The sequence below is a fragment of the Quercus lobata genome, chromosome 8 (genome assembly GCF_001633185.2).
Source record: "Quercus lobata isolate SW786 chromosome 8, ValleyOak3.0 Primary Assembly, whole genome shotgun sequence".
Classification (NCBI taxonomy): Eukaryota; Viridiplantae; Streptophyta; class Magnoliopsida; order Fagales; family Fagaceae; genus Quercus; species Quercus lobata.
This window is the reverse complement of record NC_044911.1, coordinates 50,551,693-50,568,054: the sequence shown is the minus strand read 5'-3', so window position 1 is coordinate 50,568,054 and position 16,362 is coordinate 50,551,693. Positions and strand designations below refer to the sequence as shown.

Below are 16,362 nucleotides of genomic sequence, written 5' to 3'. Positions count from 1 at the left end.
GAATCCCAAAACCACAAGCAGCCTCAGTCCACACTAACCAACACAAATCTATACAGAGAAAACAACAGAGACAAGAACCAGTTAGACAACATGTCTACAATTTCAAATCATCAAAACCCCATTTTTAAAAAATCCAAACCCTATTGAACTCCAAGCTGATTAAAAAAAAACCCAGTTCATATTATTATTTATTTTGAACTCCCATAAACTTAAAATTGAAAATACAAAAACAATGAAGCTGAACTAGATATAAAGTTGAGAGCTTTTTTTCTCCCTAGGCTTCAAGATACAGAAAAAAGGATCAAAATTTTCTTGTTTATTTTATTTTTATTAACTTATTTTCCCTCACCAATATTAAAAATAAGAATTAACATATAAACCCTAGGTTCGAACAAGAATTAACAGTAAAGGTAACATTTTTATTGAGAAACTATGAAAATAACAGAGAGGAATAGAAAAATGCAGAGAGGGAGTACCTGTTGGGTTCTTTTTTCTGCACTTGTTCAGGCTCTAGAGAGCGCACAGACAGAACTACAACCACAACAACAATAACAACATTATAACAACAACAACCAAAAAAAAGGAAAATGAAAGCACAAACCTGATGGAGATCAAAACAGAGAAACTGAGCAAAATGAGTTGTCGGTCAACAACAACAACAACAACAACAACAACAACAAAAAAAAAAGGAAAAAAGAAAAAGAAAAGAAGAACCGGTGATTGGTGAGAGCACAAACCTGTTGGTCAACAGTAAAAAAAAAGAGCCAGTGACTGGAGACGAGCTGCCGAGTGAGGGAGAGCCGGACCTGTTGGTCGACGATCAACAACATTACAAAAAAAAAAAGAACCAGTGACACAAACCTGGAGATGAGCTGTGGAGTGAGGGAGAGCCGGTGACTGGAGATGGGCTGCGGAGTAAGAGAGAGCCAGTCGGAGTGAGGGAGAGCTGAGTGAGGGAGGTTGAGTAATTTGGGGATTACCGGGTTAGGGATTTAGGGTTAGAATTATAGGTTTATATATATAGAGGGTATTTTAGTAATTTAGGGTATCGGGTTTTAAACAGACCGGGTTTCGGGTCGGGTTTCGGATTTTTTTGATAAAATCCGGACCCAACCCGGACCCGCTTTAGGTTTTTTTTTTAAAGACCCATACCCGACCCTATTCCTAATCGGACCGGGTAAAACCCGGCCCATTAGGGTCGAGTCGGGCCAAGTACCTGCGGGTCGGGCCGAAATTGCCATCCCTAGTTTTATACCCTTTGGCAACATGATAATCGTTCTTCCAAAGCCTTCAATTAAGTTTGATGAACCTGATATGGTATTGACATTGGCTTTGCATAATTTTAAATTTTGAAAATATTTTTTTTATCTTTAAGGATCGTATGAGTTGTTGCATTGTTTGTTAGACAAAAATATTCCCTAGTCATCTTGTAATTGATTTTACCAGTAAGACCCATACATCTTCATATGTGTATAACATAAATTAAACTTTATTACTTTAAACGTAAATAAAACATATCAAAATAAAAATACTTATTACAATGCCATAATATAATAAAAGAAAAATAATTAATTAGTATGGACATTTCCATCACCAATCATACTTATTAGAATGCGAAATATAATAAAAGAAAATAATTAATTGGTATGGACATTTCCATCACCAATCAAATTATCAAATGATCTTGAAGATCCATACACATTAATTAGTGATGGAAATCTCCATACAAATTGTTTTCTTTTATTATATTATTACATTGTAATAAGTATGTTTACTTTGCTATGTTTTATCTAAATTTAAATAATAAATTTTAATTTATGTTTTGCATATATGAATTATCATGGGTCTTACGGGTAAAAATTAATTCCAAAATGACTAGTGAAGATTTTTGTCTAGCAAACGCTACAACAACTCATACGATCCTTAAAGATAAGAAATATTTTCAAAGTTTAATATTATGCAAAGCCAATGTTAATACCATATCAAGTTTCAAACTTAATTGAAGGCTCTAAAAGAGTGATTATCATGTTGCCAAATGGCACAAAACTTTGTATTAATGATGCTTTGTATTCTTCTAATTCTAGCAGAAATTTACTTGGCTTTAAGGATATACGGTATAATGGTTATTATATTTGAAACCATTAATGAAGACAGTGAATTTTTTTTTATATTACTTCAATAGTATCGGGCCAAAAGCTCATATTAGAAAAAACTGTCTATTTTCCCTTCTGGGTTATATTATACTACAATGAGAACAGTTGAAACAAATGTTGCAATACACCAGAAGTGTTCAGATCCAAAGGTCTTTATGCTTTGGCATGATCATCTTAGAAATCCACATTCTCAAAAAAAAAAAAAAAAAAAAAAAAAATCTTAGAAATCCAGAATCAATAATGATGCGTCAAATTATTGAAAACTTTCACGGACATCTCTTAAAGAACCAGAAGATTATTTTACCTAGTGATTATCCATGTAGTGCATGTTTTCAAGGGAAATTAATTACCAAACCATCACATTTAAAGATTGTTATTGAATGTCCATCTTTCTTAGAAAGAATTTAAGGTGATATATGAGGACCAATACACCCACCTTGTGGTCCATTCATGTATTTTATGGCTTTAATTGATGCATCAACCAGATGGTCACATGTATGTCTATTTTCTACTAAAAATGTTGCATTTGCTAGGTTTCTTGCTCAAATAATTAAGTTGCGAGCACAATTTCCTAATTATCCAATTTGGAAAATTCATTTAGATAATGTCGATGAATTCACATCTTAAGCTCTTGATGACTATTGCATGTCAATTGGAATTGATGTTGAACATCCTGTTGCCTATAAGCATACTCAAAATGGTTTAACTAAATCATTTATCAAGAGACTTCAAATTATTGCTAAACATTTGCTTATGAAATCAAAATTACCAGTTTCTACTTGGGGTCATGTTATTTTACATACTGCATCATTAATTTGCACTAGGCCAACTGCTTATTATAAATTCTTACCATTGCAACTTGTACGTGGCCAATAACCAAATATTTTTCACTTGTGCACATTTGGTTGTGTTGTATAAGTACCTATTGCACCCCCATAACACACTAAGATGGGTCCTCAACGTAGACTTGGAATTTATATGGATTTTGATTACCCATCTATCAATAGATATCTTGAGTCTCTAACTGGTGATGTTTTTAAGGCACGTTTTGAGGATTGTCATTTTAATGAAACAATCTTCCCACCATTAGGGGGAGAAAAGTTTTTGCTTGAAGCACTACGTGAGATTACTTAGAATGTTTCAACGTTATCTCATCTTGATCCTCATGCAAAATGTGAACTGGAAGTTCAAAGGATTATTCATTTACAAGGAATTGCAAATCAATTATCGATGTATTCACTGACAACAAAAAAATAGTGAAATCTCACATTCCAGCTACTAATACTCTAGCACGAATTGAAGTCCTTGTAGGACAATCAATTAATACAGCAGCAAATGAATCAAAGCCGCACCTGAAGTGTGGAAGACTTGTTGGTGTTAAAGATAAAATTCCTCGGAAGAGAAAAGTATAAGAAAAACAAGTTGCAGCCTATAAAGAGGCTATACCCAGGAAACAAGTTACAGAAATAATTGATCTATCCAAAACTTATGAACAAAAATCTCCTGAAAATAAACCTCCTAAAGAGTTATCCCCTGAATAGGATCAAGTACCTGAAAATAACGAGATCTTGATACATTATGTACATACAAGAGAAATATGGGATAGAAATAAAATTGTTGTCGACAACATATTTTCATATAAAGTTGCCCTTGATATTTTCAGAAGTAATGATAATGAATATAAACCACAAACCATTGATGAATGTCAACGTAAAAATTATTGGCTAATGTGGAAAGAGGCGATTCAAGCAGAATTAAATTCACTAATTAAATGTGAAGTTTTAGGACTTGTAGTCCGAACACCTAAGGTGTAGTGCCTGTTGGATACAAATGAGTATTTGTACGTAAATGAAATGAGTAAAATGAAATTATAAGGTACAACGCGCGACTTGTAGCACAAGGTTTCTTGTAGAGACCTGGTATTGATTATGAAGAAACATATGCTCCTGTAATGGACACAATTACATTCAGATTTTTGATTAGCTTGGTAGCAAAAGAAAATTTGGATATGTAATTAATGGATGTTGTTATAGCATATCTATATGGATCATTAGATAATGATATCTTCATGAAAATCCCTGAGGGATATAAAATGCTTGAAACATATAATCCTACATCCCGAAGTATGTATTCTATCAAGCTACAAAGATCCTTATATGGGTTAAAGCAATCCAGACACATGTGGTATAATCATCTCAGTGAATATCTTTTGAAAGAAGGATTTAAGAATAATCATCTGTCCATGCGTTTTTATCAAAAAATCAGAATTTGGATTTGCTATTATTGCAATATATGTTGATGATTAAAATCTTTTAGGGACTCCAGAAGAGTTAACAAAAACAGCAAATTGTTTCAAGAATGAATTTGAGATGAAAGATCTTGGTAAGACAAAATTTTGTCTTGGCCTGCAAATTGAACATCTTCCAAACGGAATTTTTGTTCATCAATCAACATACATAGAAAAAGTCTTGAAGCAATTTTAAATGGATAAAGCTCATCTTTTGAGTACTCCAATGGTGGGTTAGTCACTTGATGTCAAGAAAGATCCGTTTCGACCACAAGAAGATGATGAAGAAACTCTTGGTCCTGAAGTACCATATCTTAGTGCAATTGGTGCTTTGATGTATCTTACAAATTACACACGACCTGATATAACATTTGCAGTTAACTTACTATCAAGGTATAGTTCCGCACCAACTCAAAGACATTAGAATGGAATTAAGCATATATTACGCTATCTTAGTGGGACTATTGATTTGGGATTATTTTATCCAAATGGATCAAAACCATAGTTAGTTGGATATGCTGATGCAAGTTACCTTTCTAATCCACACAAAGGCCGATCACAGACAAGATATTTATTTACTTATGGAAATATATGCTATTTCGTGGAGATCTATTAAGCAAACAATTTCTGCTACTTCCTCAAATCATGCAGAGATTATTGCAATTCATGAAGTGAGTCATGAATGTGTTTGGTTGAGATTGGTAATTTTAACATATTCGTGAGAACTTTGGATTATCATCAATCAAATATAGTCCAACGATATTATACGAAAATAATGTTGCTTGTATCACTCAAATTAGAGGAGGTTATATCAAGGGTGATAGAACCAAGCATATTGCACCAAAATTATTTTATACACAAGAGCTCCAGAAGAGTGGCAATATTGATGTCAAGCGAATACGATCATATGATAATTTGGCCGATATGTTCACTAAGCCATTACCAACTACGACTTTTAAAAAGATGGTGCGTAACATTGGCATGCGTTGACTTAAGGATATTTTTACCATGAACAATGGGAGTTCTATGTACTCATGAGGGGGAGTAAATTTTTTAAAGGATGTGTGCTGATTGTACTCTTTTTCCTTCGCTAAGGTTTTTTTCCACTGGGTTTTCCTTCGCAAGATTTTAATGAGGCAATCCTAAGGCAATAGAAGTTATACAAGAATATTGTACTTTTTTTCCTTAGCCAAAATTTTTTCCCATAGGGTTTTTCTTTGGTAAGGTTTTAACGAGGCATATTCTTAAAAAGTGGTCATCCAAGGGGGAGTGTTAGAAATAAATTCTGATTGGAATGTGTAAAGCTTAGGCAATGAAAGGGTTATTTGGGATGTATAAAATCTGAATGTGTAAAGTCTATAGGGGAGATGTATATTCATAATTACACTTATTATTGCAACCTTATCCCATGAACTCTACAAGCATCCTAAGGTTCTATATATATGTGGGATTGCTTTACTGTTATTGTACACATTTAAGAAATATCAAAAGAATTGTGGATGACCACTTGAATACAAGAGTTTATCAATAAATATTTCTTATTTTCTTCTTACTTTGTTTTATCTATTTCTATTATTTCACAACATACTTCTAATATGGATTTATGTGACTATAGATAGTTTTCCTTTGACCCTTTTTTTATACTACAAAACATTAGAAAGCGCAAAAACTATCTCCACACACACACATACTCATTTTAGAAAGAAAAAAGAAAAAGAAAAAAAGAAGAGAGTTTAAATTCTAATTAAACCTTCTATATTTACACCATTCATTATAATATTGCCACATAAGATTTTCTTTAAATGGTAAAATAGCAAGTTTCATATATAATACTGTAAGGGACAGATTTTGGGGCCCAAGCCCAGCGAGCGAGCGATTCTGGCCCAAAAGACCCTCAACAATGAATTTGTAGAGAGTGGGACGTAGAACTAGGTCTTGACAGAGTAAACGTAATTGTTAGTAAGCCATGCAACCATTTGAACGTGGGAATACTTCATTAAGTTTCCTGGGATAACAGTTCTTAGGGCTGTACCCAAAGTTTTGTTTACAGAGTTCCTTTCTTTCTCTCTCTTCCTTTCCTTACTTTTTGCTCTCCAGCTTCCGATCCCCTGATCATGGGGGTTTTCTTCTCTTATATAGTATCCTTCGAATGATAATGACCCTACACTTGTTGATCATCTGGGCCTCTACTTGAGTGCCTGTCCCATAGGACATTCTCCTCCCTTTTCTGTGAGTTGCACTGGCCAAGATAATACTGTTCTCCTGTCCTCTCCACATTAATGTGGCTGGAAAAGTAGCTTCCTTGCATTTAATGCGGCAGTTGTGGTTGCCCCCTGAACGTCTAGCATTTTTCTTTGATTTTGGATGACCTTTCACCATGTTAAGAGTGTGAATTGGACTCCCGTTTGGCGCGTCCGAGGAGACAATCCTCCTCGGACGCCTCTTAAACAAGCCCGGCGCGGCCCAATAGGGTTGGGCTGGAAGCCCTCTGGCCATGTCCTCACTTCCTGTTATGGCTGGGCTCCGCATGGGCACCAAGGCCCACTGTTGACTGATGAACTTTACCCCCACAATAGCCCCTCAAAATTCCGGCTCTTTCTTCTTGATCCGAGGAGGAAAGGCGGGATTTTGATACCTACTGGATAGTTCGCTGTGGATCCTCGCTTCACCCGTGTAGGGGTGTGCCCTCACGTGCCTCATTAATGCTGCAGGCATTTAATGACCCGGGGGGGATTAATTGCAGCTTTTGGAGCTTTACGCTCTGCCAATCCAACGGCTGGAGATCAGATCAACGGTGGACATTATTCCATTTGCTCTGGGCGGGAGCATGTCTGTTCAACTACCTCTGAGTATATAAGGTTTTAAAGGCGTCCGTTCCTTACTTTTGACGAACGCTCCAGTATTCAGAACGTCTCAGCGCCTTCTCCTTCAGCACGCTCTTACCTTCGCCGTCATTCTCTTGAAGACTTCGCCGAGTTCCTTTCCCGTAAGTGCGCGCAATTTACCTTCTCCTTCTCTGTTACTCTTCTTTAGGCAAACTCCCTTCGTGTTGTCTAGGATTAGGGGGAATGGGTAGGCTTGAAAAAATGGTAGACTCTCCGTCTGGTATGGCGGGCTTCAGGGCGAAGTATTGTATTCCTCCGGAGGTAGGCCTAGAGTATTGCCACCAAGAGGAAATTTTGTTCAAGAGGAGAACAGGGGAGGTCGCAATTCCAATGATAGCCTTCGTGGAAGGAGGAATGACGATTCCAATAGGGAGAATAACTAGGGACTACCTACGTAGTCATAGATTGGCCCCCCATCAGTGTACTGCTAACCTGTTCCGTATTCTAGGGTGCGCCGACGCCTTAAACGACCAGATGAACCTTGGCCTTTCATGGCACAACGTGGTTCATCTCTATGAATGCCATAAGCTCGGCGACTCATACTACCTAAAGTCCAGGACTGACGAAGTGAGGTTGATATCTTGCCTTCCCAAGTCCAGCAAAGGTTTGAAGGAAGACCATCTGATCGTCTCCGGACCATGGCATGACGGCATTCACTGTCCGACTAGGGCGGGAACGCCAGGTGAGCCCTCCTCCCTTTTTTCTTTCTTTCTTTCTTTTTCTTTCTATTTTAAACTTGTTGGTTTGGTTGCATGCCTCCTCGGACTAACACAAACCCTTTAACGGCCTTTGCAGATAAGGAGCGAACATCCCCTCGGCTAAGCTTGGTTAACGTCCCGGCTCTAAATTACCTCCTAAGATCTGAGATTTTCGTGAGCGAAGACGGACAATTACGGTCGGCTCCTTTGATTTTGGACTACGTTCCCCTCACTCGATCCTTGGTAGACCCCGGCCAAGCTATAAGGACTGGCAGTCCAAGATTGGCACGCATTGACGTATCCATACCGGGGTTCCTTGCTTCAACAGACTTACCCCCTATTTAGCTGCCTCCCCAACGCGCCTTTCCTGCAGTGGTTATCCCGGAGGAGGAGGCTGGTTCTTTGCATTCATCCTTAGAGGAACAAATAGACCAGTTCCAATTTACCGAGGAAGGAGAGGCGTCGGCCAGGGTAGTAGAGCTCTCGGACTCTGACGCCGATTTAGACCGTGCCTTAGCGGCTCCTGATAGTGGTTTAGTCATCGCACAAGTTGATACCAGCGAAGAAATTGAAGAAGAAGGAATAGACTTGAAGCCGAGGACTGGCCTCAGGGGCCTTCTATCCAACAGGAACAAGGGGCAGTCCTCTAAGGATGTCTCGAAGGAATAAGCTGCCACTAAGGCTCCTGCTCCTCCTCTCCCTCCCCCCTCGTCGGACGCGGCTCTGCAAACTATGCCTAACGTAAGGCGAAAAAGGCAAGTAGAAGAGACGGAGGAGGGAGAGATTGGCCGTGAGAAGGCCAGGCCTCAGAAGAAGGGCAAGGAGACGAAAGAGCCCCGAGAGAAGAGGACTAGGTCCATTGATACCCGAGACGAGGCAGCCACTCGTAGGGAACAACGAACATGGTCACCGCGGATCGAATTGGACAGCGCCCCGATCCCCTGGGATGCGACCCTATAGGAATCCCAATGAGAGCAGGCATCATACTTGGCCAAGGCCCTGCAGCAACCTCTTCTCTTGCCTCGTGATATGGAGGGGCTCAGAAAGACTCGTCAGCCAGAACTTTTCATGTCATTGAAGAGGGACATGGCCATGGTAAGTGGAATCTTCTATCTCGTCCCTATATTGTGCACCCTATTATCGTCATGTTTTAATAGGGTTTTTATTTACTTCCGAGCGCAGGTCACTCAACAAATTTTTGTTACGAAGGAATGGACCAAGAAGGCTTGCGAGGACTTGCATAGGGAGGCTCAGTCCCGCTATGCTGCCGAGAAGGCTGCTGGCGATCTCAAATAGGATTTTGATCATCAGGATAAAGAAATAAAGGAGGTGAAGAAGGCTCATGCGAGCGCGAAGGCCGGCCTTAAGAATGCCGAAAAGCAAGCTGATAATCTGCGCATAAAGCTCCGCCAATCTAAGGAGAAACTTACGGCGGAGCAGCAGGCGGTCTCCACGCTCAAGGCTGAGCTTGCAAGGACCAAGGAGGAAGCCCGCTTGGCCAGGGAAGCTGCTGAGAAGGCTGTGGCGGCCTCATATAAGCGTGGAGTTCGTGATACTGAGGCTAGGCTGGCCAAGGAGGTAGCCATTGTCTGCAGGGAATACATCACCACGTCCTGGGGTGTAGCCCTGGATCAGGCAGCTGTCCCAGTCTCAAGAAGGCTGAGAACATCTTCTTCCCAGAGGATGTACGCAAAATTCCTGACGAGGATGCCTCCAAAGAGCCTCTTCCAACAGACTCCTTTATTCTCGAGGCTGGGGGCAATGAGCAGGTCGTGCAGGACAAGCCACCCGAGGACAGCCTTTCCATCAACGAGATCGTCGCATAGGCCAAGGAGGTTGCGCCGGGGACCCAAGCAGCTGATGGTCAGCCCATTCCTGCTCAGGACTCTTAGGAGACTAGTGTAGGATTTATTTGTCTCATCTTTTATATTTTGTTTTGTTTTGCCTCGCCAGTGTTTGTAAACAGAACTGCTTTTGGATTTTAATGATAAAGGTTATTTTCTTTCAAATATTATCGTCTTCTTCTTTTTTTGTTTTCATCATGAATGGATGTCTATTCCATCACTAACTGTTGATAACCGAGCGTAAGTGAATTAATACGTGAATAGAACGATAGTTAATAGTTAGGCGCACTGGCTGCGAACCTTATTTTCTCCAAGTCCCTGGTCCAAAGAGCCAGATAGGATTTGGGCCCTATTTAACACTTAGGGAGAACTGCACAGCGGTTAATTTCCCCCAAGTCTGTGGCCGAGGAGCCATGCAGGACTTGGGTTCTGTTTAACACTTGGCAAGAATAGCTTAATTGTTAATTTCCCCCAAGTCTGTGGTCTAGGGAGCCATGCAGGACTTGGGTTCTATTTAACACTTAGCGAGAACTGCACCGCGGTTAATTTCCCCCAAGTCTGTGGCCAAGGAGCCATGCAGAACTTGGGTTCTGTTTAACACTTGACAAGAATAGCTTAATTATTAATTTCCCCCAAGTCTGTGGTCTAGGGAGCCATGCAGGACTTGGGTTCTGTTTAACACTTCGTGAGAACCATTTTGCGGTTAATTTCCCCCAAGTCTGTGGCTGAGAAGCCATGCAGGACTTGGGTTCTGTTTAACTCTTGGTGAGAATAGTATCGCGGTTAATTTCCCCCAAGTCTGTGGCCGAGGAGCCATGCAGGACTTGGGTTCTGTTTAACACTTCGTGAGAACCATTTTGTGGTTAATTTCCCCCAAGTCTGTGGCTGAGAAGCCATGCAGGACTTGGGTTCTGTTTAACTCTTAGTGAGAATAGTATCGCGGTTAATTTCTCCCAAGTCTATGGCCGAGAAGCCATGCAGGACTTGGGTTCTGTTTAACACTTACGTAAGTAACTGGACAGTAACACGGCATTTAAAAATTATATCTTTCATTAATAACAGTACCTTTTCAGGTTGTTTACATTCCAAGGGCATGGCACTACATGTTCGTCCAAGTCTTCCAAAAAGTAGGCTCCTATGCCGGCTATAGAAGTGATGCGGTACGATCCCTCCCAATTTGGTCCGAGCTTTCCCCATGCGGGGTTCCTCGCAGTGCCTAAGACCTTCCTCAGTACTAGATCCCCAGGCGCTAATGGTCTGGACTTCACCTTGGCGTCGTAACCTTGCTTGAGCTTCTGCTGATAGTTAGCTAAGTGGACCATCGCGCCCTCCCTTCTTTCGTTGATGAGGTCCAAGCTCTTTTCCAGAAGCTTGTTATTGGTAGCGGGGCAGAAGGTGGTGGTCCTCTGGGTTGGGAAGTTCACCTCCAGTGGAATGACAGCCTCGGCCCCATAGGTCATTGAAAAAGGGGTTTCCCCTGTGGACCTACGAGGCGTGGTGCGGTATGTCCACAAGACATGGGTTAACTCCTCTACCCATCTTCCCTTTGCGTCATCTAGTCTCTTTTTCAGTCCGTTCATTATGGTCTTGTTGACGGCTTCTACTTGTCCATTACTCTGGGGGTAAGCTGGCATGGAGTACCGGTTAACAATTCCCAGCTCACTGCAGTACCTTCTGAAGGCTTTGCTGTCAAACTGGAGCTTGTTGTCCGACACCAGGGTGTGCGGGGTGCCAAACCTGGTGACTATATTTTTCCAGAGAAACTTCTTGACATCGAAGTCCCTAATGTTTGCCAGCACCTCAGCCTCCACCCATTTGGTGAAGTAGTCGGTGCCGACGAGAAGAAATTTTCTGTTCCCTGTTGCTTTGGGAAACGGACCAAGTATATCTAGGCCCCATTGCGCAAATGGCCAGGGACTGGACAATGGATTTAGCTCTCCACCAGGCTGGTGTATGCTCGGAGCGAATCTCTGGCATTGGTCGCACTTCTTCACATACTCCAGGGCTTCCTTATGCATGCTCGGCCACCAATAACCCAGCGTTAAGGCTCTGTGAGACAAAGACCTACCCCCTGTGTGACTTCCGCAAATTCCTTCGTGTAACTCTTCCAGGATGAATTCTGTAGCCTCTAGGTGCACACATAGCAAATATGGCCCTGAGAACGAGCGTCTGTAAAGCTTGGAGTCCTCCGATAACCAGAATCGAGTAGCTCTTCTCCTGATTTTGCCAGCCTCAACCTTATCGTCTGGCAAGGTGTCATGCTTTAAGTACAGAACGATAGGGTCCATCCAGCTCGGTCCTGCCCTGATGTTATGTATTCCAATCCCATTGGCCTTTTCTGTTGGTGGACGGAGGACCTCTTCTACCAGAATGACTCGAGGTAGGGGTTGAGCCGAGGAGGTAGCCAACGTCGCGAGAGAATCAACATGAATGTTCCCACTTCTAGGTACGTGCGTCAAGCGGAAGTGATGAAATTGGTTCTGCAGATGCTTAACCCGAACTAGATACTCTTGCATTCTTTCGTCCTTTTCCTCCATGTCTCCATTTACCTGCCCCACAATAAGTCTTGAATCCGAGAACATGTCTACGGAATTCCCCCCCATTTTCCGGATCATTCCCATTCCCTCCAATAGCGCCTCATATTCGGCTTCATTATTTGTGGCTGAAAAACCAAGTCTCAATGACTTCTCTATGGTTATCCCTTCAGGTGAGTGCAGAACAAGTCCTAACCCTGAGCCCTTTTGGTTCGATTCGCCATCAATGTATGCTTTCCACCAAGTGAGTCCACGCGGGGAAACTGTGCTGCTCACCCGCTCGCCAGCCCCCAGTAAGACCGACACTTCCTTTCCTTCTGGTGCAAGCTCTGCAAATTCTGCCACTAGGTCGACGAGGACCTGGCCCTTTACAGCGGTGCGAGGCATGTATCTAATGTCAAAGGCGCCCAAAATAGTTCCCCATTTTACAATTCTACTTGTGTAATCGGCGCTGCCCAGGATGGACTTTAAGGGGAGTTGAGTTAACACCACAACAGTGTGTGCTTGAAAGTAGTGGGCCAACTTTCTTGTGGCCTGTACGATGGCCAAGATAGCCTTTTCGAGGGGAAGGTAACGGGTTTCTGCCTCCTGCAGTGATTTCCTAACGTAATAGACTGGTCGCTGTGTGCCGTTGTCTTCTCGGATTAGCACCAAGCTTACTGCATGTGGGGCCACTGCTATGTAGGCAAACAAAACCTCGTCGGCCTCAGGACTGGACATAATCGGCGGATGGGCGAGGTATTCCTTTAGCTGTTGGAAAGCCATAGCGCATTCCTCATCCCACTCAAATCCTTTCCACTTGTGTAATAGGAGAAAAAATGGCTTGCATCTATCTGCTGAGCGCGAGATGAAACGGTTTAAAGCTGCTATCATACCAGTAAGCTTCTAGACTTTTTTAGGGTTCCGAGGAGGCTGCAAGTTATGGATGGCTCTTATTTGGTCGGGGTTAGCCTCAATGCCTCTGTGAGTCACCATATAGCCCAAGAATTTTCCAGATCCCACTCCAAATGAACATTTGGTTGCGTTCAACCGTAGCTTATACTTTCTTAATATCTGAAAAACGTTGCCAAGATCATCAATATGGTTGGGAGCCAACTTACTTTTAACCACCATGTCGTCTATGTACACTTCAATGTTTTTACCCATCTGCTACTCAAACATCTTGGTTATCATCCTTTGATAGGTTGACCTGGCATTTTTAGGCCGAAGGGCATCACTTTATAATGATAATTCCCAACTGGGGTGACAAAAGCAGTCTTTTCCTGGTCTTCGGTGGCCAAGGGTATCTGGTGGTAGTCCTGAAAAGCGTCTAGAAAACTCATTCTAGGATGTTCGACAGTCGAATCTACCGACCGGTCTATCCGGGGCATAGGAAAGGGATTCTTTGGGCACTCCTTGTTTAGGTCAATGAAGTCTACGTAAACCCGCCATTTCCCGTTCTTCTTCCTCACCACTACCGTGTTGGCTAACCACTCGGGATAGAAAACCTCTTTGATAGCCCCTGCTTTCTTTAATCTTGTGACCTCTTCTATCATGGCGTCGGTATGTTCTTTCGACGGTCGTCGAGGAGCTTGCCTCTTAGGTGTTATGGCCGGGTTCACATTAAGGCGGTGGCAGATGAAATCTGGGTCGACCCCGGGGGCCTCATAGGGGTCACAAGCAAACACGTCTATATTCTGTCGGAGGAAAGCAGTCAGTGCTGACTTCTCTTGGGGTGGCAATTCCGAACCAATTTGAAAAAACCTCTCAGGGTCAGATCCGACAAGTACTTTCTCCAACTCCTCACAGTTCACCTCCATGGCTGGTCCTACACTGCCCGCAGTTGGGACCGCAGTCATTAATTGCTATAAGCCGTTCTCGGCCGAAGTGGAAGTTATGCAATTTTGCTGTCGCAAGATTGCTGACACCATGCATTGCCTAGCTACTCTCTAGTTCCCTATTATCTCTTTGATCTGACCTCCTGACGGATATTTCACCTTTTGGTGCAAGGTTGACGACACAGCCCCTAGTGCATGAAGCCATGGCCGGGCCACGATGGCTGTGTAAGGGGAGTATGCATCTACGACAATGAAGTTCACTTCTACCACATCTGAGTCTGTTTGTACAGGCAACCTAATCATGCCTCTCGGGATGACAACCTTTCCTTCAAAACTAACCAGGGGGGAATCGTATGGCGACAGGTCTTCCTGCTTCAAGTTCAGTCCCTTATACAAATCAGGGTACATTATCTCCATTGCGCTGCCTTGATTAACTAACACCCTTTTCACGTCATAACCTCCTATTCTGAGCGTAATGACTAAGGCATCATCGTGGGGTTGGATAGTTCCTTGTTTGTCTTCCTCCGTGAACCCGATTAAGGGCGTGGCGCTCATTCTAGCCCTCTTGGATTCCCTGTCATCTGGCTTAGTCGGGAAACTGCTCACTGACATTACCCTGAAGGGGACAGAGCCTGTCCTTCCAAGTGCGGCGAGAATGACATTAATTGTGCCAATGGGTGGCCTCAACGTACTTTGTCTGGTTTCATTGTATGATGGTTCTTGCCATCCTTCAGAGCGATGCAGCAGATGTCTCAGCTTCCCTTCTCGGACGAGCCGGTCTAAATAGTTCTTCAGGTTCCTGCAATCATCAGTAGTGTGACCTGGCTCCTGATGGTATGCGCAATACAGGTTCTGATTACGCTTCAAAGGGTCGCCAGCCATCTTGTTCGGCCACTGGAAGAAAGGCTCATACTTCACCTTCTCTAGGATCTTGTGAAGAGGTTCTCGGAACACAGCATGGACTGCCTGAGCCCCAGTAGATCCGGACTGCTCTATATAGTCCCTTCTCGGTCTGTTACTATTGTTAAATCGTTCCGACCTGAAGTCCCTCCTCTCCTGAGGGACGACCTTCGCTTTACCTTTTCCCATCTGCTGATCCTCCTCAACCCTTTTGTACTTGTCGATTCTGTCCATGAGTTGGCGCACGCCGGTGACTGACTTTCCAGTGAGGGACTTTCTTAAGCCATGTTCTGTCGGCAAGCCCCTTTTGAACGTATTGATGGCGACGTCATCATATTTCCCTTCGATCTCGTTATACATTTCCCAGTATCTATCCAAGTAGGCTTTCAGCGTCTCTCCTTCCCGCATGGACAAGGATAGGAGGGAATTGAGGGGCCGAGGGACTCTAGTGCTGGTGATGAAACGGGAACCAAAAGCCTGCGTTAGCTGTTTAAAGGAATCTATGGAATTCGGCTGGAGGGAATCGAACCATCTCATCGCCATGGGTCCCAAGCTAGATGGGAATATCCTACACATTAACGCCTCATCCCTGGTGTGGACGGCCATCCTTTGATTGAATTGGCTCACATGCTCCACTGGGTCGGTCCGACCATTGTATATGACAAACGTTGGTTGATGGAACCGCCGAGGAAGCACTGCCCTCTCTATTCTACGTGTAAACGGCGACTGGGAGATGCGATCCAGGGCCTTACTCATGGCATCGTTGGCCAGGCCTTGGTAAGATGGGCTTTTGCGGCTGCGTTTACGAGGCCTCTCTTCCTCATAGGAAAAGGTCTCGCTCGGAAGGGTTCTTGATCTTCCCCGATATTCGTTATCCTCGTCACTACTAGAGCCCGAGCCGGGTGAAGGACGTTTCTGCTGTGCTCGGCGTAGCTTTTTCTTCAAATCATCAATCTCTTTTCGTAAAGCCTTTCGATCATTTTGCTCATGGGATGCATGATCCTTCCCCTTTGAACGGCTTTTACTCGTGTAAGAGGTGTTCACGCTTCCCTCTCGTTGGTTGTCTTGATCGTTCCCTCGTTTGACATTTAAAAAATTGTCCTGCCATTGAGAATCTACATGTCTGGTTTGGCGCGGGCTTGATCCTTCCATTTCTTACTGTTCACTTGTCGAGACACAAATTCTTCCCACAGACGGCGCCAATTGTAAGGGACAGATTTTGGGGCCCAAGCCCAGCGAGCGAG

At 43.0% G+C, this 16,362-nt stretch overlaps 1 protein-coding gene across 1 annotated transcript; it reads right to left on the bottom strand.

Moving 5' to 3' along the window:
- Positions 1-14,329: 14,329 nt before the first annotated feature.
- On the bottom strand, positions 14,330-15,526 carry LOC115957025. Its single transcript, XM_031075268.1, has one exon. The coding sequence runs from the start codon at positions 15,524-15,526 to the stop codon at positions 14,330-14,332; it is 1,197 nt and encodes a 398-aa protein (XP_030931128.1).
- Between the last annotated feature and the right edge of the window lie 836 nt (positions 15,527-16,362).

Excerpts from the sequence above, each read along its gene's own strand:
- LOC115957025 (XM_031075268.1), bottom strand. The coding sequence starts at position 15,526 with ATGCGGGAAGGAGAGACGCTGAAAGCCTACTTGGATAGATACTGGGAA.